Below are 26805 nucleotides of genomic sequence, written 5' to 3'. Positions count from 1 at the left end.
CTGGCGGCCTGCGGCTCACACCGAGCGGCGCTGAGTCGGCTGCCGGCATCCTGATGACGACGTAACTCTGCTGCTGTACAAGGCCGACACACAGCTGGGCAATACAATTTTGCACATCTGAGACCTGATCCTTTACAAGTTTACACTCAGTTATTGCAAATTCTCACAAACTATCTTCATCAGTATGAATTTCCCTGATATATTCTTGAATTTCATCACGTACAAGTTTGCATTGTTGAAGCATTTGAGTATGAATTTCGTTTTTAGAAACATTTAATTTATGATCTAGTGTACTGACTAAACCTTCCCCCAAATGCTCAAGTTTCTTGACTGGATAAGGGAGCATTTGCTTCAGACTGATTAATTAAAGTTGAATGTTTTGTCACAACATCTTTCTCTTAGTGGAGGGATATGTAGTGATACATCCCATTCCTTGAATGAGAGGTATCATGCCCTTAAATTCATACCATAGCATCCAAATATGTTCATGACTGAAAGTAGTGAGCACCCCCATTGTTGGGAGGCGTTTTAAATTGCAGGTGCTATTTGCAGCTACAAGGTCTAAAATATTTCCATTGCATGTGGTCTCTCAGACTAGCTGCTCAAAGCATTTTTCGGAAAATGTGTTCAAAAACACTTCACAAGACTACCCGTCTGTACTAAATGCAATGAATACACAGACTTCCCAGTCTATACTTAGTAGGCTAAAGTTGCCTCCAACTAATAATATTGCATGATCTGGTTAATTCCACATTAGTGCCCATAGTCTGTGGTTGAAAGCCTAATTTAAAGCTGTCAGTGGAAACAGGTGACTGGTAAAAAAAAAAAAAAAACAAAATCTATACCTGTTACATGTGTCCAGATAACTTCACAGCCATATTAAGATTCAGCCTCAACAGAGACAACATTTTTGTCGACTGCAATGGACACTCCTCCTCCTATGGCATCTGAACTTTCTTTCTGATTTACATTAGGCTACATGACTTGCTAAATATTTCAAAGCACCCTATTTCGAGTTTCAGCCAGCTCTCTGTTCCAAAAATTTTGACAAGTCGATTTGGCTTTATTCTTAATGCAATCTGATTATGTGATTTTGCTATCTGTGAGTCAACTAGTGAGTGTTCATCAGAGTATTTCCGGGAGAGGGAGACCATGTGTAACCACAAGTATTAATGCTCCACTGACCAATCAAGGAGGGGAGTCCTGCAATTCTCCGCCTAATAATGCAGATCCACTAGTGCCAGCTGTCCATATGAGCTGAGGATGCCCTCACAACCCCAGTGACTGGCATCAATGATGCTGACATGAGCCAACTGGCAAATCATTCCTCCCACGTGCCAGGGGAAGATCTGCGTCAGGCACACTATGAGGTGGCTCAGCAGGGTGAAACAAATGACACATGAGATGTCCTAAGCAATGCACCAAATTCTGCACCACTGCTACATCCCGAGGCAGCACCCTGAAGACAGGTGGTCATAGACAAAAGTGCATTCAATTGTCCGTGAACTGCGGGCAGCTCTTCCTGCGTCTGCACACATCCTATCCATTGCAGCAGAAGTAAACTACAAAATCACTCAGAGAAACCTAAATATGCAACTTGCTATCCTCCTGAGGTGTCACCAATAGAGACTGACTCTTTACTGAGTTGTGTACTGGCTGTTCAAAAGTAATGACTTATGTGCTACTGACTGCCTGAATCAAAAACATACATAGAATTTAAAAATTAAGCTATGAAGAAAATACAGAAAAAGCTAAATACATAACTAGCTGTTCTGCTGATGCATATTAGGTGACAGCTAGAACCTGACTGACTATGGTGGAACGAATGGTTGCTGGTTTCCCAAAACAAACAACTGAATGACAACTGTGTTATAGACTGCCTGAATCTACACTTCACAGTTACAGTAAACCTCTCAAATAGAAAAACACATGTGGAATTTTAAGAGATATGCTACAACCAGAACACAGAAAAAGCTAAATATATAATTTGCTGCTCTGCTGATCCATAACAGGCGACGGCTGAAATCCGACCCTGGACAACTTGCCTAACTGTAACCAATAGATGTGGTATGAAGTGCCCTGAATATATGTGCAACACGTTTACAACATCTATCATTACACAAACGTCAGATGCTGATAAAAACGAAATGAGTGTATGGCATAACTGGCTGGAAGACATGTCTGAGGTTGTTTGGCCACTTGGTGCAAGTCTCCCTATTTCACACCGCTTGCATGATGAAGAAGATGGGACGAAATGATTAGGACAACACAAGTATCAAGTCACCAAGTGAAGAAAATCTTCAAATTGGACAGGTATCGAACCTGGGGTCCCATATCCAAAGGCAGACTTTTGCAGTAACCACCAGCCCACGAGCTGCAGACAGTCAGCTGCTGGTACCTTGCTCCATTCCTATGTAATATATCTAAAGAGATGAGCATATTCAGAAGCTTTGGATAGAACACGCACTGCAACAAGCCATGCTGTGCTGGCGAGGCTTCATACAGTCATACTTCAAACGTATGGGTGTATATGGAAACGTTTATAGATTGCTTTGAGGAATCTCTTCTCCCACATGCCAGGATTTTTGATCGTGGCAGTTTACCATTTCACTTCAGCCGAGGCGTTCTTCGGCTCCGAAGTGTTAATGGTATAAAATTTGTTTCCCCCAAAATACAAAAAAGCTATATAAACCACTGGATGTCTTCAAGCATAGGAGTGATTGTGTACAATGACGAGTCGGAGGATGTCAGCCAGTGTGAGTGAAAATCATTCGCGCTACTTTGAGGAAACGATTAGGCAGTTTAAAGAAGAGTTCATTTGCGCTTGTGGAAAGATGGCTCTAGAAAAAATTCACAGAGTACAGATATGTGCACAAAGTGCTGGAGATTATGAAAATATGGAACGACACTGATTGTTATTATTATTATTCGTAATTTATGTTGCTTCTCTTGCCAATAAATATATCAGACAAAGATACCTGACACTGTTAATGACATTTATTGTTCCAGCACACGTTTCGAACACTTTACACAATAGCATATTCGTCTGTTTAATCTCCAACCTTCGTAGTATTCATACGAAAATATACACTCGTTCAAATTAAAAACAAACTTCACCATCCAGACATTACTCTACGCGTCACAGCTAAACTCTTTGCTGCATTTCAAGGATCTTAATGGCACAGACAAAACGCCACAGCATGTAAACATTTCTGCAAAGGTATTTGTGATGCCTGTTAATCAATGAATTCTGCATTACGAACTGAAAGGGTGGTGAAGATAAACTACACATCTACAGTTAAAAAAACGTTAACAATGAGTGAAAGTTTAATAAAACGTAGTTCTGTGCGAATTCTTCGAACAGTGAGATAAATGTGTTAGTAAACTTTATAAGTGGGAAGCAGGTGCGCGAAGATATTCTCTCGCTAAGGTCCTAGCTTGGATAGGAGTTGTTGTTATATACCTATAACAGATGGTTTTTATTATTGGGGGTGAGCACTTTCTTTTATTGAAAGTACGAGAGAAAGTGTCTTAAAGTGGCGGAAATTTCGTATTTATTTTTGCTGAGGACAGTAATCAAAAATTTCAATATGGCGGAACCCCAAGGAAATTCTTCAAATCAAATGAACCAAGGTGTGTTTTTGTCAACCAGTCTAAATGACATACTGCTTTTATTTAAAATATGTGAAGTGTATTTTATTCAAATGTTCATTAGCTTTGAATGTCCATTTATTTGCAATATTAGCGGCTGATAAAGTGTAAGTAGTAGTTACAGCATTTTCATGACATGTCAATAGAGCTGTGTAATTTGTAAAGTTTTTGTATACCAACCCTCATTTTTTTAATTTGTCATCCATTAAATCTTGCTAGTATTGATTGTCCAGTTCCAAATATTCAGGCTTAAAACATAAGCGTTGTCAACTAAATAATGAACTGTCATTACTGGTAGTATAATAAAATGCCCAAGACTGTTGACAGCTCACAGAATTTTTAAACAACGTATACATATAATTGATATTAAATTAATATACTTTAGTTATTGAAGTTTCATGTGATAGTGCGATCTCAAGCGTTTAGAAATTATACCCTCTAGAGGACAATATTTTTGTAACTTATTGTCCAACTTGGTGCAAAGTTTGTGATTTACATTGTCACAGGGAAGACACTTTCACTGTAAAATTTAGAAAAAGAAGCATTATGCGCTGTTTATTTCTATCCATTAGTTTGTCCATGGATCATTTTGACAATGGTATGAAACACATCAAGAAATACATTAGAACAAATAGATAGTATATAAATGCGAAGAAAATTAAAATTGTAGAATAAACACTGTCTATAATTGCCATTCAGAACATACCTCCAAAAATGCAATACACTAGATGTAACATTTATTTTGTTTGATATTCTGTGTATTCACATTTGATTTATTATTTTATTTGTTTATTTGTTCTTGCACCATTCACTACAACAAAGTTGGACATGTCATATACCATACATAAATAATAAACAAATATATAAAACATAAACAAAATAGCATAGGACTAGGTAAGGAAAGGGCAGGAAGTCGACCTTGGGCTAATAAGTGGAACTATTCCAGCACTCACTTTATCGCAGTTTGGGAAAACCATCAGAAACGCAAGTCAAGATGTCCAGACCGAGTATAAAACCAGCTTCTCCCAAATACAAGTCCATCTTGCTCGGTGCACGATTAAAAAAGAGAACCACATATACGTAGTCTTCAAAGATATTGCAACACACAAAAGAATGATAAACAGTGATATAACTTGAACATGATATATTGCACCTCTGAGGAGGGGTGGGGTGGGGGGGGGGGGGAGGGAAGAAACCACATGGATGAATATAAACCCTGCTGAAAAGTGTTACACATGAACGCTTGCTGCCACAATATACATCACAACCAACCTTTTCCAGATGCCTTCTCTGAGAGAGTATATTGCACTGTATCTGGAACAAACAAAGCCAACAGTAGAAATATATTTTTGCAGAGACAGACACAGCACAGATGGTACATCAGTCAACAGATTGAAAAGTAGTACTCAACAATAAACAAGGGCCTTTTAATACTAAATGCTAACACATTCACGTACATTATAGAAACACTTATTGACAAGAAATTATGTTAATCCTGTTGTAAAAGCTGTTTCCTTCTCCAACATCTTAATGGATGTTGGCAGTGGATTGTGAAGAATGACACTAAATGGCTCAGATTTCGTTGAGTGTGAGTTACTTTTACTTGTTCTACATGGAGGGTCGCCTCAGTTGCGAGTATTATTACTGTGGTAATTGGTATTGGTTTGCAGTTCGCCATGTTTAGCTCTGATCAGCATCACACATTTGTAAACTTACAGTAAGCACACACAACTTTTACCTAGGGCCTTGCAGTGGACCTCAGGGGAGCTCTGTGACAAGATTAAAATCAGGTGCCTTCTGAGAAGCAAATTTTTTCTTCACATTAAGTGTCATCCTATTGGCATTGAACCATGAATCAAAGGACTTGCGCAGTTATTGCGGACAGAGAGTTCTTATCACCACTCAGTATGAAACTAGTGTCATCTCAGACAACATAATCTTAGCTGCATTTTTAGGTCATATTTAATGAAGAGAACGGGGCCAAAACACTACCCTGTGATTCACCTATTTCAACTTTCTTTGCATCAGATACTAGTCTGATTTTATAACTAAAATGAATTGATGTGACTTCCACAACAGGTGTTGTTGTTGTTGTTGTTCTTGTTGTTGTGGTGGTGGTCTTCAGTCCAGAGACTGGTTTGCTGCAGCTATCCACGATACTCTATCCTGTGCAAGCTTCTTCATCTCCGAGTAACTACTGTAACCTACATCCTTCTGAATTTGTTTAGTGTAGTCATGTTTTGGTCTCCTCCTATGATTTTTACCCTCTGCACTTCCCTCCAATACTAAATTGATGATCCCTTGATGCCTGAGAACATGTTGTACCAACTGACCCCTTCTTCTAGTCAAGTTGTGCCACAAATTCTTCTTCTCCCAAATTCTATGCAGTACCTCCTCATTAGTTATGTGATCCATATTTGTATCACTCAGGAGGCCATATTGATTACTGTTCAGTTGATTGTGGTCATATAAGTACTTGATGATTCTCTGTTTCATTACTCTAGCTCAATTACTTTAGAGAATGCTGAGAAAAGTGATATGGGTTGACAATTTTCAATTTTATGCCTGTTATTACTCTCAAATAGGTGTATTTCCTTCTGAGATTTTTAGTCTCTGGGAGGAATGCTCTGTCAGTAAATGATGAATTAACAGTGTCAGTTAAGGGCTTTGCAGTATGTAAATATTTAGGAGTATAATACTTATGTTTCTCCTGACTTGTGAAATTTAACTGTTTGGGAAGCATTTATAAAGTAATCATTTATGTAGTGTGGCAGTTGATACTCTTCATTTAGCAAACACAATTGTAATAGGCTATTAAAAGGCTGTTTCACATCATAATATTTATTAAAGCCTTGTTAGCAGTTACTTGAAGTAAATGCTGCTCTTATACCTTTTGGAATATTTGTAGTGGTACGGTATTTTTTTTAAAAAAAGAATTGAGAATTACAGGGGCTGCAGTAACTGTATTTGACTTTTTAGCATTCCTGCACCATCCTTTGTTGCTGATAGTTCTTTTAACTATAAATTCCAGAATTTACCTAGTCTGCTAGTTATCATCTTATACAAGTACTAGTTCTTTCCCCATATGGTATGCAAAACTATAAAGCCATCTGTCACCTTTGACACAAAGTAATGCATGATTCTGTAAATGTTTAGTTGTTTATCAGATTCTTAAAATTTTGAGCACATGTAGGTCTATGTGGAATGAATGTGCAAATACACAATGAATTTTTGTCAGAGTGAAATAAAGTAAGTGCGCCATAACAAATGTTAAATCTAGATATGGTTTTAACAATACAGAAGACGCAAGCCTTAATCACAAAAGACCTAATAATACCAGTACTGATATTATTATTATTATTATTATTATTCTTACTGTTAGTAATCTAATATTAAATACAGCTACTATTATCATGTTTATTTTTAATTCCAGTTTCACACTATTGCAGTGGTTTCAGTCCCAATTTTGAAGTCAAGAAACCTACATCCATTGGTGAAAATACATACAAAAGCATTAATAAAGATACAGACAGATGCTTTACTGAGAGTACAGACAGAGGTATTAATGAAAAAGATTATTGTAAATACAGTCATGCTTAGACAACATATCTGTGGACAGTAGAGAGAATTTGTACTGTAATTGGTTTCTTATAATTTGATAGGTGATGAGGTTTATGGATTTAGAGAAACCTTTATGGACAGTTCCTCTGAGTAAAATAACAGTTGGGATTTTTTTTTTTTTTCCCCCCACTCTAGCTGAAATGCCAAGTTTGCATATTTTGTAAAGTTTTCACCTCCTTGTACTATGCCTGTTTTCCTTGGGCAGAAAAGATGCAACAGGAAGGAGAGGAAATTTCCATTACTTGTTTAAAGTTATGAGATGTGATATATAGTGTGCAGCTGTCTTGTGTATGAAGACTGTGTGACTGGTTTATGTTTGGGATGCATGACTGTCAAGATCATGCCCTATTTGTTTCTAGTATTATGGCACATCATTTCCTTGTTACCTAATGGGGCATTAAAATACCATTTGATAGTGTTTGTTGTTATAACAATCAAGTTTATTTGAATCAGAATTGATGTGATTAGCTGTTGTTAGTCAGTGCAGTGTCAAATCCCCTAAGGTTATCACTGTGACCATTTTAAACTATTTGATTGAATTTGAATGATTCTTTTTTTTCCCCACATATATACATTTCATCATTCTGTGTCAACATGTAGCTACCAAAACACTTACTTGGGAAACTTTTTAAGAGATGGTTTCTCAGTAAGAGACTGCTGTTGTGTGACGAAAGTAGGGATAAGATTCAGTGATTGTGATTGTTGTTTGTATTTCAACTACTTTCCAATATTTTTTGTGCTGCATTTTATTTCCAAAACAATTCTGATGGAATATGATTTGTTTTAAACAATATGTCTGGAGTTTGGGAGCTCTCCTACTACCCATATTTTATTTCTACACTGGTTGGAGCTTGCATGGTTACCTGTTGTGTGTTTGTGTTTTTGTTTTTTTCCACAAGTAATATGGAGGGCTTTACATTTGCCATGGCACAGTTCAAAACAAGTGACTTCTCATCATTTGAGAAATATGGCAGAATAACAAGACGTGTTTCTTAAAATAAACAAAAGACATTTCACAAAAAAAATTAAGCATGTACGTCGACATGCCTACAATGAAAATGTAAATAATGTCGTGGATAACTGAAAGATAATTGGGGGGGGGGGGGTAATTGGGCAGGAATGGGTTGAAAAACAAAGAACAATCTTCAGTTGGGTGATTTTGGTTATCATACTTGAAATGAGCGAGGTCATACATAGTAGAATTTGTGTGATGGTTGTATTTTTCCTTAATGCATTCTTTCAGAAAACATATGGTTACAAAAATGGACTTGGCAGGGACTGCATATGACCTACAGCGAGTGAGGCTCCTTATTAATATGCAGTGGTGGGACTCATAATGGGAGAGACTGTCACAGCTGTTAGCTAGAGCAGTTTCAAATTTCATAAATGTTTGAGCACTACATGACTCATATCCTGGAGAGCATACAGTATACCACTCATTGAAGCCATGATAATTGCTAAATGTATGTGGCGGGCTTACTAAACTGCTGTCCCATTGATTTGGATGGAAACCGCAAACTTCTTCAAAGCATCTAAATTCCTTCAAAGTGTGTGTGTGTGTGTGTGTGTGTGTGTGTGTGTGTGTGTGTGTGTGTGTGTGTTTCCCTCTCTCCCATTCTCCTTCTCACACTCCTCTGTACACTGAAGTGCAAGATTTATGGGCAAAAGTAGCTTTTGGATGATTTGTTACTGCTAAGTAACATAGCTCAATGAAATTTGGACTATACATCAAAAGAAATGCAACAGTATAGTACAGAAAGTTACAGAAAGAAGTCCACAATGAGATGAACAGAAATAGCAGTTTTATTCAAAGACAATAATTGCACTGAAGTCACCACAACCCAAGATGGTCTCTTGGATATTATAAATGGCTGGACATGGTTCTTAATAGAGTGTGTGATTATCATTAGCAGCAGTGCATGTTCTGCAGCGTACTCCCATGCAGGACATGTTCTTGTGATAGGGTGTTCATTCTTCCATCAGCAATTCACAGCTACTGGTTTATCATTGATGCATGTGGATGTGCTGCAGTTTATTTTCCCAATGCATCCCACACATGCTCAATAGGATTTAGTTAGGGGAAGTGGCAGGCCCATACATTCACTGAATATGCTCTCATTCCAAAAACTACTACTACTACTACTACTATTCCTGTACTGTTCAGTGTGGTCACACATTGTCATCCATAAAAATGAAGTTGGCACTGAATGCACCCCTAGAAAGATTCACATGGGGAAGTAGTACAGTGTGACAACAGTATTGACCAGTGAGTGTACTGTGTTCAAAGATTTGGATGTCAGTAATCCCATGCAACATTGTGCGTCCCTCGACCTGGACCACGAAAACGATCACCTTTGACAATGCTGAACATACCCTCAGATGGCAAGAGGGGGAACATCTTCTGCTCAGTGGCAAGAGCCATAATGTTTTAGAATGCAAACTGTTGGCAGTTGCCGCTTACTTCTTTCTTGTGAATTGCTGTCTATGTCCAAACTCATGTCAGAATGTCTGGCTGTAAAGTTGTTGTTATTTTCGTATCCATGACAGTACAATAAAATTATTTACAAAATCAAACATATCTACAATATATACACAGGATTTTACACAAGTCAAATTGGTTTTGAGGCCCAGAAATTGGCAGTCTTGATTGCTGGAACATTTGCTGTGACCAGGTCATCAAGTGTGCAGGATTGAGGCAACTTTGGGCAGATCAAGAGGTGTGCATCATCTTGAGATTCTCTGCATTCACAGGCTGCATTTCCAGAAATGTATCCCCATCATTTCAAGATTTGTTTCCACTGCGTCACTCCAGTCCGCAATCTGTTCAGAGTATTCCACGTCTGATAGGGTTGTTGGAAACTAGCAACAGGCTCTTCCTTTAGGTTTTGGCTATTACTATTACCAGTTATTTTCTGCCACAGCTCAATTTGGGGAGTGGAAGGTGAAGATGTAATTGCTTCAGTTGTGTGCAGGAAACTCTTTCTGGACTTCAGCCTTGAATATGGTGCTTCACTTCCAAACATGGGATGCCAGGGGCCGTTTTCCTGTTTTTTCTTTTCAACTTCTGCCACTGTTCTTCCTTTTATCTCTAGGAGTGCGATGCCTGCCAGCTGGTAGACTTTGTCAACTGGAGTTGATTGTAGGCAACCTGTTATGACGAGGCCTGTTTTGTTGAGAGCAGTATCAACATTCTTGGTGTGTGCAGAGTTCTGCCAGACTGGTGCTCCATATTCAGTTGTGGAGGGACATAAAGCTAGGGCAGATTCACATAGGACATTTGGTTGAGCTTCCTATTAGCTATTAGTGAGCCTGCGTCTTATATTATTTTGGCTGCAGACTGTGAGCTTTGTTTTCTCGTCGTGAACTTTGAAAGTGAGTGTTCGGTCAAGCTTTACTCCAAGGTGTGTAGGGGTGTATGTATGTTGTAATTGCATTTCCCTCCAAGTTATATCCAGTTTTCTTGTAACTTGTGTATTTCTCAAGTGAAATGCAGACACCTGTATTTTGAATGGGTTGTGGTTTAAGGTGGTTGTTATCATAGAATTTTGTCAGGTCTTCAAGGGCTGCAGTCAGTTTCATTTTCACCTCTCCAAATGTAAGTCCTTGGGCTGCAACTGCTGTATCATCGGCATAGATGAAAGATCTTGTATCTGTCCCGACAGGTTGGTCATTGGTGTAGATATTGTACAGCAGTGGTGTCAGCACACTCCCTTGGGGGGGAGGGGGAGACCATTCTTCTGTATTCTCTGTCAACTTCTCTTGTTGTTCAGGATGGTGAAGAACACCCTGTTTTGAAGTAAGCATTGGGTGAACTGCATTAATTGATAGTTCTTGGTGATTGTATAAATCTTCCTTATCAGTTGGTTGTGATTCCCTATATCGTGTGCTGCTGTTAGGTCCACGAATGCCACACCTGTAATTTGCCCTCTCTTGTATCCATTCTCTATGTGCTGAGTTAGGATGAGGATTTGACCACAACATGATTTTCCTGGATGAAATCCTACCTGTTGTTTGATAGGCTCTGGTATAGATAACCTGATGTACAGTTCAAGATCATTCTTTCCAACAGTTTGTATAGATGACACAGAAGAGAGACTGGTTGAAAGTTCTTGGGGTCTGTCGATTCATACCCGGGTTCAGTAAGGCTACCAATTTCGCTTTATGCCAGAATTTGGGTATCTGTAGTTTAAAAATTCGGTTGTTAATTAGATTTAAGATCCACCTTTTAGTTTCTAATCCGAACCTCTTAATTTGTTCTACTTGTAGATAATCTAATCCTGGAGCTCTGTTCTCATCATGCAACGCATGGCATCCTCTAGTTGTGCTAATGTGAAAGGGCAGGCAATAAAGTCATTTTCTTCATCATATCTTTTTATAGTTTGGTCTTGATATATCTTCTTTTCATTTTGCCATTTAATAGCAGATGATGAGGTTCTTCATCAGTAGCTATATTAGCCATTTCAGCAGGAGCTTTAGTGTGGTCATTGTTGAGGTTTTTCAAGAGTTTTCAGGCTTTAAGACTGCTATGCTTCATGCCTGTGTCACTAGGTTGCACCACTTTTCCCTTCTGAAGGCAGATATGCCAGACACAGCTGTTCACCTGTTTCAATTCTTTCTTCAGAAAAGGGTCCTCATTGATTTCAGCAGTGCTTTTGAATCTTTGTTAAGTCGTGGAATATATGTAGTTCTGCATCCCCTAGGGATATGTTTATGTAATATGGTTTTCATTAGGTCGACAAACTGGCCATACATTTCTGGAATGAGTTACACATTTTCCACTTCCTTATCCAGATCTTCTGCAAAACTGCTCCACTTTGCTGTCTTAAAATTATGTCATCTCTTGAACGGGACTCCTTCTGGCACCACAGCTGCTTCTACAGAACAGATTATAGGTCGATGTTGGTAGTGGTGGGATTGGCCCCATAACATCTTTCTTTGACTGGTGTGCTATACGTTCACTTACGGAGATGTTATCAGGATTCCATCCAGGCCACCTTCCACTGTTTCGAGGGGTGGTTTCTTAGTATCGTGTATGAGCTTCAGTTCTATGCTTTCGGCCCAATCTTTGAAGTCTTCTCCATTCTTGTCCGTGTCCCTGTAGCCCCATGATGAGCTGTGACAATTGAAATCACCCATAACAAGTTTTGTTGGTTTGCGACAGAAGTTACTTGGTTCCTTGAAACTGAAGTCTGTTCTTGGTGGTTTATACACTGATGTTATTGTGCATGACTGGACTTCAGCAGTCAAAATTTCTACATCATCTTCTGCCATTATGTATATGGATAGGATTAGAAGATTCGTTTTGGCAAAATATTGCGCTACCATATTGAGCAGTTGGTCTCTCAGCAATCAGTTTCATAACATTGGCGTCTGTTCATTGTGGCCTCTGTGGGTTTCTTGTATCAAAAGAAAGTCACAATTTGCTTGTTTGTAGATGTTTGATGGCAGAGCTTCTTTCTCATATGATATTCCTTCGATGTTAATGGAGACTGCTGTCAGAGCTGGCTTTGATATTTTAAAAGCCTTTTGAGTTCTCATTTTTGTTGTCCTGGTGGTGGAAGGAGCTGCCACAAGGGTGACTCCTAATGTTGCCCAGGGAATGCCTTATCATTTCTGTCGGCATATTATTAGCAGAATGATCTTCATGGAGGCTTCTTGTACCCCTGTCTGCAAAGTGTCTTGGTTTGTTTGTGGCTGTAGAGAGTAATGGTATGCTGATGCAAAGTACATATTATTAAGTGAGACAACTAGTAGGTGGTTTTGGCACAGGGATGCTCCCTGTGTAAGGGAGTAATGTTCATTTTTGGATCCAGGAATATTAAATGGTTAGGTACCCCAATCAGTCATTTGACAGCCACTACTTTTCCATACATTGCAGTATTCAACTGTATGTGCCACATTGTTTCTGGATGTTTTCTAATGTCATCTACACATATTCCATTAAGCTGCCATTTTTGTCTTTCTTTTGTCTGTATGAATCCAGCATCCATTTGCCTGTCTGTGTGTCATGCCCACTTCCATGTAATTTTTATTACAGGTGTGGCTCTCTCTGTAGTCCCTTCCATATTGTTTCCCTGTTTCTCCCAGTGATTTCCAATATGTATCTCCACTGCTTGGTGAGGGACTCTCATAATTGGATGGGTTTTTACGTTAAAAGTCCATAGTTTCTGTTATTAATCAAAACTCGTAATACACAAGGATAATGAACTTTTTTTCTGAGATAGAGGAAGTATAGTTTTGAAATCCTTGTTTAGCTTACTGAAATCACTTCAGGCCATTTTTATCCTTCAGTTTATTTCTTTTCTTGTTCATGTGGTGAGTGCCATTGACTGCGAAAATACGAAAATTCACAACTGCTTCTTTGTCTTCAGAGCTAACTTGAACAGTTTCATTTTTGACATTTGTCATCCTTTTTAAAATTTGACTCCACCTGGAACCTGGAAGTGCTCATTGATCGTACTTATTTCAGTTGGCGAAAGAGGGTACAGTAAGCAGTTGTAACTTGTGTGTATTATAGCTGATCTAGATTTCAGTCAGTGCATGTGTGTGATGATCTTCAGTGCTAGACGTAATACAGGAAGCAATTAAAATACAGTGGCATTTATGTTAACACACACCAAAGTACAGTTGTATAAATTTCATGTATGAGTGGATGGTATGTACCAGCAGATAAAGTTAACACATTTCAGTCATTATTTGGTGTAGTCCCTCTTGAACTATATACATCAAGAGTTCAAATTACACTAGATTAGATTAGATTAGATTAATACTTGTTCCATAGATCATGAATACGACACTTCGTAATGATGTGGAACGTGTCAGGTTAATAAAAGATGTCTGTGCAAGATATTACATTACACAAAATATTGCATGACGCTAATGTTTAAGGTGCACTTCCAGGTTCAAGACTGAGTAATTAAAAAAAAAAAAAATTCTTACTGGGCATGTGCTACAGTCTAAAAACACAAAAATTCCGTGAGTGAAACTCGCAATTCTGAATAAGCACATTAACTTGGACAAAAATTGCATTGCAAGAAAGTTAACACAAAGTATGTACAGTCACACATCAAGAATAACTATAGCAAGAATGGTGGTTTTGGATGCAAAAGGAAATGTGAAGTGGCGATTATGATAAGTGAAATTCGGAGTCTCTTTGTTAAAAACAAATTTTAAATCAAGAATTATATCAATTGCTCTTCGCCATATCGGCATTGGTTAGTTCCTTGATCTTTAATCATCTTTCTTTGTTTATTTTTGAATAAGTAGATAGAGTTGCCAATGAAACTAGACTTAGAAATTTGAAGAAAAAAAAAAAAATGAAAATTTAGAGAATGAATCTAGTAGCTCTTACAGCAGTGGCAATGCAAATTTTTAATGTTATCCTTGAGAGTTTAATTTTACTAATAATATTTTTAATGGACAGGGAGAAAAAAATGTTACCGAAAGATTTCCAATACAACACCCATACGTGTATTGATACAAGGACAGTAACCGATACTGTAGTATACACCAAGGGAGCAACTGTCAGCTTGAAATTTACCAAGCACAAACAAAATAAGATCACTGTATCAGTAAATAAAACTATAGAGAGCGAAATGCTTTGATTTTCTTTTTTTAAAAAAAACCACTTTGTATTCAGCTGACAAAATTTTCAAAAAATAGCTCAGAGTTGATTGAAAAAATAACATGTAACAGTAGCTAATGTCATGGAATTTATTAGACATAACCAGTTTATGCACTTATATTCCGATAAATGAAACTATAGAGATTATTAAACAAAACTTTTAATGCAGAGTATATTATTTAATGATGAAATAACAGAATTTCTTCCAGTGCTTACTCTTATTTTAGATAACAAGTATATTAAATTCAGTGGAGAAATATTTGTACAAGAAGGTGGTTTAAGAATGGGTAGGCCATTATCAAGTTTCCTAGCAGATATTTTGTCATTTCATTGGGAAATAATTGTTTTAAGGTAGTACAAAAGTGGCAAGTACAATTATATGTTATCTTAGATATGTAGATGATACATTGCTCGTAGTAAAACAGTTGTCGACAGGTTCAGTAAATTACATAAGAAAATTATGTTTTCTTGGAGATGGAGTCGGACAATCCATAAATTTTCTAGGCTTAACTGTCAGCATCTCTAGTGATTAACACACCTTTGCCATCTACAGAAAAGAAATCCATGTTTAACTCTCCAAGCTGACATAAGAAGGCATTTTTCCATTTTGCATTTAACCAGTTAATTAAAACCCTAGTTTCTAAAATAGAATATGAAGTAGAGTTGAACATAAATATATACTGGAAAAGTTGATGATTACCCACATAATTACACAGGGCGGCAATTATTGAACTACATGGAATAAAATGATCAAAACTTCTGAACGGTTCGCGTTAGGATGTTCAAACTTTGCGGTCAGAGTAAAGCATGCCTGAGTGTATAGTACTTGTGAAGGCCTACTATGCGAGCAATAAAAGCCCAAAGGTGGTTTCCGACCGAGCTCAAGCTGAAGACAACTGGTCCAAGTGTGCTAATGATCAAGAATTTGATTCACAAGTTTGAGAGAACGGGTAGTGTTCGTGATGACAGTGTCAGCAATGTCAGTCATCCAGAGAGGGTGAAAACATCGAGAAGACGCGCTGTGTTTCAAACGAGCCCCAGGAAATCAGTCAGATGAGCTGCACAACAGGGGAATCAACTGTGAGACACTGCAACAAATTGTTGTTGAAGACCTGCACCTCTTCCCATACAAAATTCAAACCCATCAGCCATTAAGCCCCAGGACCATGGAACAATGGTTGTGTTTTGCCGACACTATTGTTCACAGGATAGACAAACAGGACTTTGATGTGAATGTGGTTGGGTTTAGTGAAGAAGCCCACTTTCATTTGGATGGGTTCATCAATAAGCAGAATTGGCATATTTGATTGACTGAGAAGCTGCATTTTGCGACAGAGAAGTCTCTTCACCCTCAACAGGTGACTGTGTAGTGTGCAGTGTTCAATCAGGGAATAATCAGTGTGATATTCCTTGATGGCATGGTGCTGGTGAATGGTATGCGAAAGTTTTGGAAGATGATTTCATACCCATTATCTAAAGTGATCCTGAGTTCGACAAAATGTGATTCATGCGAGACAGAGCTCGACGCCATCGAAGCAGGAGAGTGTTTGATGTCCTGGGGGAGCAATTTGGGGACCGCATTGTAGCTCTGAGGTCCCAGAGGCCACTGACAAGGGCCTTGATTGGCTGCCATATTCTCTGAGTTTGAACATAAACGATTCCATTGTGTGGGACTGTATTAAAGACAAAGTGAACAGTAATAACCCCAAAACCATTGCTGAGCTGAAAACAGCCATGCAGGAGATCAACAGCAGCAATGTTCTGACACTTCAGCAGGTCATGCAGAATTTTGCTGTTCATCTGTGCCACGTCATCGCCAAGGATGGCAGGCATATCAAACATGTCATAATATTTATGATTAACCTGTAGATCAGAACCATATACAGGTGAGACCTGAAAACAGTTATCTGTCAGTTTTCTTAACATGTATGTTGAATTTCACTGTTAAATGTCTTTTCAGTGTAAAGAATTATAGAAGACAACTTGGGTGCACCAATGTGGTGGTATGTCTTTATTACGTTACTTTAAATTGAAAAGACAATTACAGTGAAACAAAAGAAAAGATGCTAGCAGTAGTGAGAGAAATTAATAATTTTTTATATTTATACGGGTATAAACAGTATAAAAATTCTGCAAAGTATAATTTCAAAACAAATTCAGCTATAAAGAAGGAAACTGTATTTTTAAAAATCTTCCATATTGCATATAACTTTGATTTCCTTGACATTTTGATCCAAAGAAATGAGTTCCCTTAAAGGAGACAGATGCGATTTTTTTTTTTCTTTTTTTTTTCATAGCACTTATTATTAAGTTCATACAACTGTGCACTGTCTCTTTGTGATGATAGGACATCCACTTAACATGTAAAATTCGAGAATGGGACATAAACAGAGTTTTTCCTGCTGGGCCATGAAAGGAATTGTGATTCAGCAGGAGATACGCAGTTAATCTCAACATCTTTAAATTCATGTGATACCTGGTCGAAATGTGTCCTATGTACCAATATTCATCATATTTGAAAGCCACGTACAGCCTGATTGCAACTGTTCCCACAAAACATTTTTATAAGCTTCCATGGCAACAGTGATCCCATTTTCTTTGTTTCTGTTGAGTGCGTCTTCATTAGAAAGGTGTTAGTAGCAATGCCTACAAATACTTGGTGTGAATGTGTTCCTGTAACTGTCCTCATTGTACTGTACCTGCATTCTAAGAAACCTTCATACAGTTTGATGTCCTTTGAAGAAACGAGGAAGATACTAATGCCCTGTATTTTGTAGAGTGCCCATGTGAATAGTGCAACCATTTTCCTGATGTAATGGATCTCCTAAATCAGAAATACAGACTTAATTCAACATGCAGTGAACAGATCCAAGTTTTATCACTTGCTCCACCTTCATGGAGCATTATCAGTGTAACATCTACTTCTGGTGTCACAGAGCATGTGATATGTGCAACAGGAAAAGTGAAAGACTTGTTTCTCCAGAATGCAGGAGTTGTTAAAGATGTTACCCGAAATTGCCAAACAAGATGTAGTGATGCTTTTACAAAAAGGACAATTTTTCAAGAGTTCATGCAAGAGAGGAAAGATTATGTTTCCATCATGATAAGTAACAGATTAACATGCAGAAAAGATTTATTTTAGTTAATCTGGGGGAGTTGTACACCAAATACTGCATGAAATGGAGAGTGTTAGTATGTTCTTTGTTTCTTCACAGGAGATCAAATCGTATGAAGGTTTCTTGGAGCGCAGGTACAGTACAGTGAGGACAGCTCCAGGAACACATTCGCACCAAGTATTTGTAGTCAATGCTACTAACGCATTTCTAATGAAGACACGCTCAACAGAAACAAGGCAAATGGGATCACTGTTGCTATGGAAGCTTATAAAAATGCTATGTGGGAACAGATGCGTGTCGAGAAGTATGTGGTTTTCAGATATGATGAACATTGGTACACAGGAAAAATTTCCCAGGTATCACATGAATTTAAAGATGTTGAGATTAACTGCATACCTCCTGCTGAAGCACAATGCCTTTCATGGCCCAGTAGGAAAGACGCTGTTTGGGTCCCATTCTTCGATGTTACATGTAAAGTGGATGTCCTATCATTACAAAGACACAGTGCACAGTTGTATGAACTTCATAATAAGTGCTATGAAAAAATTGCATCTGTCACCTTTGAGGGAACTCATTTCTTGTTTGGATCAAAATATCAAGGAAACCAAAGTTATATGCAAGATGGAAGATTTTTAAAAATACAGTTTCCCCCTTTATAGCTGAATTTGTTTGGAAACTATACTTCGCAGAATTTTTATGTCTGTTTATACCGGTATAAATGTAAAAAATTATTAATGTCTTCATTACTGCTTACATCTTTTCTTTTGTTTCACTGCAGTCGTCTTTTTAATTTACAGTAACTGAATAAAGATATATCATCCCATTTGTGCTCCGAAGTTGTCTCCTAAAGACATTTAACAGTGAAATACAACATACATATTAAGAAAAATGACTGATAACTGTTTTCAGCTCTCACCTGTATACAGTTATGACCTACAGCTTAACCATAAATGTTTTAGGAATAGTTTTTCAAGGAATACACAAGTTTTTTATTTACCAACTCCCCATAGTGGTGAATGTAGATGGTGTGTGTAATTGGCATAATTATTTTATTCTTTTCCAATGAAAAAAAGGAGTTAGAATATTCTTATTTGTAGCTAAGATTACTCCCAGATATGTTCCAGCAAAAAATCAAGTCTGTATTCAACTGTCTACATACTCCCCCAGGAGTTTTATTGCAATGGAGTTACCTTTAAGGGAAGATACAAAATAATAATTGGAATGCCAAATGCTTTTCATTATTATTTCTACTTAACACTAAGACTACAGAGTTACAGTGCAAAAGCTGTGGTACATATTGTTTTCTTGTGCAAACAGTGGCGTCAGTGCAATTTAAACACTGTATGTGTGTACTCCAAGAGAGACTATGGTAAATAACAGCTGACATGTTATCTTTATCTACTGGTATGTGCCATTTTCTTATATGTGAAATTTATACAAGTGCACTTCGATGTTAACATGGATGTGGTTGTATTTTAATTTGTTCCTGTATTACCTGTAGCATTGATTATGGTCATTCAGTGTCTAAAATGTGATTCTGCCACAATAAACACAAGTTGTGACTGATTACTGTACTTTCTTTCACCAGTTGTTTTATTATTCAATGTTTTAGTCTTGTAATTGATTTTCAGTCCTACTTGCTAACTTGCTGTGTCAAATCATTCGATTTGTTATTAAAGTTTATGTGAACAGTCTGTTTTGGATATGATCAGCTCCCATTAGCTGAGTGGTCAGTATGGCAGAATGCCATGCCAAGGGGCCCGGGTTCGATTCCCAGCTGCGGCAGGAGATTTTCTCCGCTCAGGGACTGGGTGTTGTGTTGTCCTCATCATCATTTCATTCTCATCTCTGACACGCAGGTCGCACAATGTGGTGTCTAATGCAATAAGTACTTGCCCTTGGTGGCCAAACTTCCCCGAATGGGGGACCCCTGGTCCACAATGCCGTACGCTCATTTCCATTTCTTTTTGGATATGATCATTTAAAACAGATTCATTCTTCATTTGCTCATTGCAAGGATCAGAAGACTTCCTCTTGGAATGCTGAGAATTGTATTGGTTGAATCTCCTTGCGTGACTCTTTCTACTGTCTTGATGAGGCATAGCAGAAGCCATAGAATAGATATTTGTTACTGTACTCGTATAAGTTGAATCATTGCTTTGTCTCATTAGGGCTTTTTCTACAGATTTCAATGAAAATGAGTTGGAAGCTTCTCGGAATCCATGAATTGCGTAGAAAGTAGTAAATCATAATAATTTCTTCATTCTCTTATAGTTTTGTTGATGACTTGAAATTGATCTATAAAACTAGCCCCTTCTAAAGCCAGCTTGTTCATTTGCCTGATTAATTGTTTGTTCTATGTAGGTAATTATAATTTTAGTGAATATTTTTTGCAGAGGAGGCTGGTAAGTCTAGTATTATTTGTGTGTCTCCTTTCTAGTGTAAATGAAGAAATAGAGCATTGTTACATTTTTAAGAAATTGTCTTTGTTGGAGCATTTTTAAAGCTAATGCATTTTGTCCTCAGCAAATTCTTAGAGCATTCAATGTAAAACCTAGAATGCAGGTATGTAATGGGGCAGAAGGTAGCAATTCTTTCAGATCAAGTGCTGTTTTGCCCTATGTGGGTGCTTTTTCCTCGGAGATAGGCCATATTCTCCTTGAAACACTGTGTTAAGGTTATCTTCTGACCTCCCACGAAGATTGTAGCTTTACTCGGCTCTGTAAAGGAACATTTATGGCTTTGTAAGGCGGGAGTGTATCGGATTCCTTGTGGAAATTGTGAGAAGTCATACCCAGGTCAAGCAACACACAATGTTCATGAGAGATTTGTGGAACATCAAAGATACACACGTTTATCACAGCCAGACAGGTCAACTGTGGCCGAACATTGTATTGATACATGGCATTCCATGAACTACAGTGATTTGAAGAGTCTAACATCAACCTCTTCCTTTTGTGATTCCGTCTTCATGGAAACTATAGAGATTAGATTAGCTAATAATTTAATAAATAGAGATAATTTAATAAATAGAGATAATTTAATGAATAGAGATAATTGTTTTACTTTGTACAAAGCATGCAACCCAGCTCTTAGGATAATTAATCTGCAGAACAAGTCGTCATGGTGTCATTCTTGCCGCACACAGATCAATAAGCGAATAAAATGTCTACACGTCTTTGCCACACGTGGCACGTGTGTAAACATCTCTCTTTGTTGCCAGTTAGTGTCTATGACTTGCAGGCATGTACTGATGGGATTGAGCATATAAGGCCGCGCGTGGCACCTTGTCGTCAGTCTCGAGACTCACTCTGAGGGTGGGCGGATGATATGCACCCGAAATACCAGTGGAAGAACTTTTATTTAAGTGGCTGCATGCCCGAAATTTAACGGACTGTCCATATGCCTCCATATGAGCTGTAATTTCTCTTACCTTCACGATACTTAGGCGAAATGTAAGTTGTTGGTGGTAGAATCCATGAGATTCACAGTTCTCAGTTTCTGAGCTAAGTGTTAAACCAGTTAGTCCTTTGCCAATTTTTACAACTACGATGCAAATCAGTACTTTCACTGTTACTTTTATGACACATGTGCTGTGTGATTCATTCTTTATGTTGACCAGTGTATGATCTCAATAGTTCTGAAGAAGAATTCTCCTGAAAGATAACAGCATTGTCAGTATTGTTTATGTGCCTAGCAACAACTTAGAGCCTTCTGAGTTAGACAACATACACACACATATTCATTTAAATGCATCTCATACACACATGACCACTGTCCCTAGTTGCTGAGGCCAGATTACTAGCAACAACTCATGATTGGAGAAGCACTCTGGGTGGTGGGGGAAAGGGGGAGGCTGGGGTGGGTAAGAGGAGGGATAGCAGTGTAGGGATGAGGATGGTGAAGTGCTGCTTGTGGGAGCGCACAGGAATGAGGTGGGGAGAGGATAGGGCAGCTAGGTGCAGTCTGGAAGGTAAAGGGAGTTGGAATGGAAATTTTTTTTCACATTTTTGGATTTTTATCTCATTATAAAATTTGCAATTTTCTGAATAAAATGATATATATATCATTTATAACCTCACGTGGGAAGTATTTTATTTTATTTTTTTAACTATAATCTACTCCAGTTGAAAATGTTAAATTTTTTACGTGTGTTACTTCAAGATCTAATGAAATCGGTAATTTTTTATATAGAAGGCTGTGGATTGCTGTGTTATAAAAGTTAAATTATGTGTTTGTATTGGTAGCACTTTCAGAAACAGTATCGTATCGTTTCATAGTATAAACATGCATTATATGTTGAAGTGCTAACATTTTTCCAAGGAAAAGTGATGAATAGATTGGTAAAGCTCTCAAAAAGTAAAACACGGGTTTCATGGTAATAGATTTTTGAATAAAGGGAAACGTGTTCAGCTTGTGGCGTGTGAAGTTACAGGCAATGAAATACAGGCAAACTTGTCAGTATCTTGAGAAACACCAATTAGTGCTTCGAAGATTAAAACAAAACATTGTGATACACAGGTTTCATAAAATGAAAGTGATGTAAATGGTAGGTTAGATTATATTCTGATAGATTTACACATCCTAACAAGGGTATTAGATGAATGTGTGTGTTGTAAAATATGTGGAGGGCCAGTTAGTTTACATAAAGACAGTGAGGTATCAAATGGACTAGCCAGGAAACTTATCATTAATTGTGCCAGTTGTAAATATACTCATTCATTTTAGAATTCTGAAAAGCTAATTATTTCGAAGTAAATGTTTGGTGGTTTTATGGATTGAGAGCTATTGGCAAAGGACGCACTGCAGCAGAAACAATGTGGGCTATGATGAATATGCCACGCACACCTCGTAAAATCGACAAGTATGCAGGATTTTATTGGAGCTGCTGTGGAATCTGTTGCATGTGAGTCAATTTAAGGGTGCTGCAAACGAAGCTGTTGAAATAAATGATGGTATGACTGACATACCAGTAGCTTTTGATGGCACTTGGCAGAAGCTGTTGAAATAAATGATGGTATGACTGACATACCAGTAGCTTTTGATGGCACTTGGCAGAAGTGCGGGTACAGTTCTAAGAATTCTGTTGCTACTGACTAGTGTGGATACTGGTAAGGTGATAGATTTCCAGATTTTAACCAAACATTGTTATAAGTGTAGTCAGGGAATGAAGAAGGGCATATCTGTGACAGAGTGGTGGTATGGAGGCCTCTGCAGCTATTGAAATTTTTAGTTGATCTGTGAACAAGAAGGGAGTATGTTACCCTAAAATCTTATGTGATGGAGACTCAAAAGCATGTAACAGTGTAGTAGTTGCTCAGCCTTATGGTGAGAAGATTATCACAAACCTGGAATATGTTGGTCATATTCAGAAGAAGATGGGCACTATGTTGAGGAAGTTGAAACAAAGTTTGAGAGACAAGAAACTTTCTGTTGGTAAAACTATAAGAGGTAGGCTGACAGACAAAATGATTGATGAACCACAGCAGTATTGTGGGATGACAATTAGAAATAATACTGAGGATTTGTTGAAAATGAAGCAGGCAGGCAGTATGGGCTACCTTCTTCCACAGACTGTGAACTGATGAAAAATCAGTACATCACCTTTGCCCCCCCCCCCCCCCCCGCACCCCCCCCCCCCCCCCCCCCCCGCACCTGATTCATGATGCAATTACCGCAATGCCCAGTGCTCAAATAGTTCATACAACCATAAACATTCCATCGCAGCAGCAGTCATGGATATCATAGAACCTATTTAACAATACCAGAGAAGGAAAGTTGCTACTCACCATATAGCAGAGATGCTGAGTCTTGATAGGCACAACAAAAATATTCACATAGTTGTAGCTTTTGGCCATAAAGGCCTTTGTCAGCACACACACACACACACACACACACACACACACACAAATGCAACTTGTGCACACGTGCCCAGTCAAAGAGAACTGAAAGCACACTGCAGACATGTGTGCAAGTTGCGTTTGTGTGTGTGTGTGTGTGTGTGTGTGTGTGTGGGCGCGCGCGCGTGTACTGCTGACAAAGGCCTTTATGGCCGAAAGCTACAGTTCTGTGAATCTTTTTGTTGTGCCTATCGCAACTCAGCATCTCCACTATATGGTGAGTAGCAACTTTTCTTCTCTGATATTGTTACATTCCATCCTGGATTTTCCATTGTTTGATAAAACCTTTTTACAGAGACCTTGCAAATCCTGAATTACTGAAGAAGTGTCTGCATGGTCAGACTCAAAATCTTGATGAGTTGTTCAATAATCTTATATGGACTCACTTACCAAAAAATGTTTTTATTGGAATGAAGACACTAAAGTGGGGGGTCAGTGATGCTGTTATTGCTTTTAATGATGGCAACATTGGTAGGGTGAAAGTGCTACAGCATATGGGAATTAATCGTGGAGCAAACTGCATTAGAGAACTTGAATGGATGGACAAGGTTCGCTTTGATAAAGCAGAGTATGCAGCATAGTTGGCCACTAAGGAGACGAAAGAAGAAAAGAAGAAATAACTTGGAAAAAGATCAAGAGGATGATATACAGTATAGCGCATGGTGCTTCCGAGTGACTAAAAATAAAAAATTAAGCATATATAAGTGAGTTACAGTCTTTTGAAACTTTAGAAGCATTTCCTGAAAATTTACATTTTCTGTTGCATTTTTTCCTAAATCTCAGAAACCACTTCTTGTAGAGTATTAAAATTTTCAGGGAGTAATAAGATACATATCCTGAGTCTACTGAAGTAAAAGAAGAACATAATGTTATGTATAATTAAAATTATTTACGATAACATACAAAAAAGTACACAAAATTTTAACTGTGTAATTAAAAAATTGTATTTTCAAATTCAGTGGCTGAAATGCAATTATTGTAGTTCAGTAGACTCAAAGCATACAGTTTAATGTCCTGTAAAAGTTTCATGTCAGTGGCTACAGTGGTTCCTGAAATCCAGGGAAGCCAAGTCACTAAATTGAACATTGTCGGGATAGGGTATTCCAACTGGCTTTAAGACGGGCCTGGAAGAGGGGGGCAGAAAAAAGGAGAAATAAAAAGATTGTGAGTGTGTTGGTGGATTAGAAGGCTGCATAGTGCTGGAGTGGGATCAGAGAAGGGGATAGTTGGGTGAAGGACAATGACTAATGAAGGTTGAGGCCAGGAGGGTTATGAGAACATAGCATATATTGCAGGGAGAGTTCCTACCTGCGCAATTCAGAAAAACTAATGTTTGTAGCACAGGCTGTGAAGCAGTCATTGAAACAAAGAACATTGTTTTGGACGCCATGCTCAGCAACTGGGTGGTCCGGCTATTTCTGGGCCTCGGTCTGTCAATGGCTGTTTGTGTGGACAGACAGCTTGTTGATTGTTGTGCCCACGTAGAATGCAGCACAGCGGTTGGAGCGTAGTTTGTAGATCACATGATAGCTTCAACAAGTAGCCCTGTCTTTAATGGGGTGGGTGATACTTGAGACCGGACTGGAGTAGGTGGTGGGGGAATAGATGGGGCAGGTCTTGCATCTAGACCTATTACAGTGACATGTGGCATTAGGCAAGGGCTTGGGAGCAGGGGTGGAGGAGGGATAGAGGGGGATATTGTGTAGGTTCAGTGGACGGTTGAATACCACTGTGGAAGGGGTGAGAAGATAACTGGGTAGGACATTCCTCATTTCAGGACACGACGAGAGGCAGTCGGAATCCTGGCAGAAAATGTGGTTCATTTGCTCCAGTTCTGGGTGGTACTGACTCATGAGGGGAATGCTGCTCTGTGGCTGTATGGTGGGACTTGAGAGGTGGTGGGTGACTGGAGAGACAAGGTATGGGAGGTCTGTTTTTTGTACAGGATTGACAAGGTAATGTGCTCCCACAAGCAACACTTTACCTTGCCGCAATCCTACCATGCTATCTCTCTCCCTCTCCACCACAGCCTCCTCCTTACCCTCACCACCAAGATTGCTTTTCCCATCATGCATTGTTGTTCGCAGTCTGGCCTCGGCAGCCAGTGGTCATGTGTGTATGAGTTGCATTTGGGTGAATGTGTGTGTGTATGCCGTCTAATTCAGAAGGCGGCCTTTTAGCTGTAAGCTTACTTGTTTAGCAGTGTTTGTGCCTGTCTGTGACTCAACTTTTCTGCTGTAAGCTGAGTAGCAATCTATCCTTTTCATAATATTGTCATTATTCTATCGTGCATTTCCCATTTTATGGAATGTGTGTGTTATACACAAAGTCCATTCTGAGTAAGCTATCATTATTGTAGCACTTTGTGTAATTACTATAAGTTCTGTTATGCCTTTGATCTGTCATAATTCCTTGTGGTTGGGTTTGTATATGAGCATTGGTCTCCTCACTGCCAAATGGGGTGTTTTATTGCTACACGACACTTACAATGAAGACTAGACAGATGTAATAATCGTATGTTTCAGCATCTTTAAGAGCTCTCTGCGAAAGGTTTATCTCATGACGTCAGATGTGAATGGAACTAAATTTATTTTCCCCCACAATATTTGCTCACACATTGGCTTGCTACATCTTCCTCTGATGGTACAGTGCCTAATGTATATGGCATTCATGCATCACTTGCTGTGCTTGCTTATGGGGAGTCAATAAATACTGCAGTCAGTCTCTGATTTCTATTTTATTGCTCATCCTCAAAAGTTTGGAAAAATCTCATCTTCAGGTGGACAAAAAATCCATATCTATACTCCGCAAATCACTGTGTAGTGTGTGGCAGAGAGTACGGCAGAGGATACGGCAGAGGGTACGTCACATTGTACAAATTATTGGGGCTTTT

At 38.5% G+C, this 26805-nt stretch overlaps 2 protein-coding genes across 5 annotated transcripts in view; one reads left to right on the top strand and one right to left on the bottom strand.

Moving 5' to 3' along the window:
• LOC126458011 (28S ribosomal protein S7, mitochondrial) overlaps positions 1 to 3165 on the bottom strand; it is an 88531-nt gene extending 85366 nt beyond the window's left edge. Inside the window, exon 1 of the mRNA XM_050094791.1 lies at positions 2979 to 3165. Within this exon, the coding sequence (XP_049950748.1) occupies positions 2979 to 3040 (62 nt within the window). The 5' untranslated portion in view covers positions 3041 to 3165. The remainder of the gene's footprint in view (positions 1 to 2978) is intronic.
• A 29-nt stretch (positions 3166 to 3194) lies between these two features.
• Positions 3195 to 26805, top strand: part of LOC126458009 (dual specificity mitogen-activated protein kinase kinase 4-like) — a 128953-nt gene continuing 105342 nt past the window's right edge. For 2 of the 4 annotated variants that reach the window (XM_050094787.1, XM_050094785.1), the window contains exons 1-2: positions 3195 to 3633; positions 7085 to 7210. In XM_050094787.1, the coding sequence (XP_049950744.1) occupies positions 3591 to 3633; positions 7085 to 7210 (169 nt within the window). In that variant the 5' untranslated portion in view covers positions 3195 to 3590. The remainder of the gene's footprint in view (positions 3634 to 7084; positions 7211 to 26805) is intronic. The other 2 variants (XM_050094788.1, XM_050094786.1) reach the window with 1 other exon arrangement.

This window comes from Schistocerca serialis, chromosome 2, assembly GCF_023864345.2.
Source record: "Schistocerca serialis cubense isolate TAMUIC-IGC-003099 chromosome 2, iqSchSeri2.2, whole genome shotgun sequence".
In the NCBI taxonomy this organism is placed as follows: domain Eukaryota; kingdom Metazoa; phylum Arthropoda; class Insecta; order Orthoptera; family Acrididae; genus Schistocerca; species Schistocerca serialis.
Note: the sequence above shows the minus strand (reverse complement) of the source record. Positions and strands in the feature narration are given on the sequence as shown.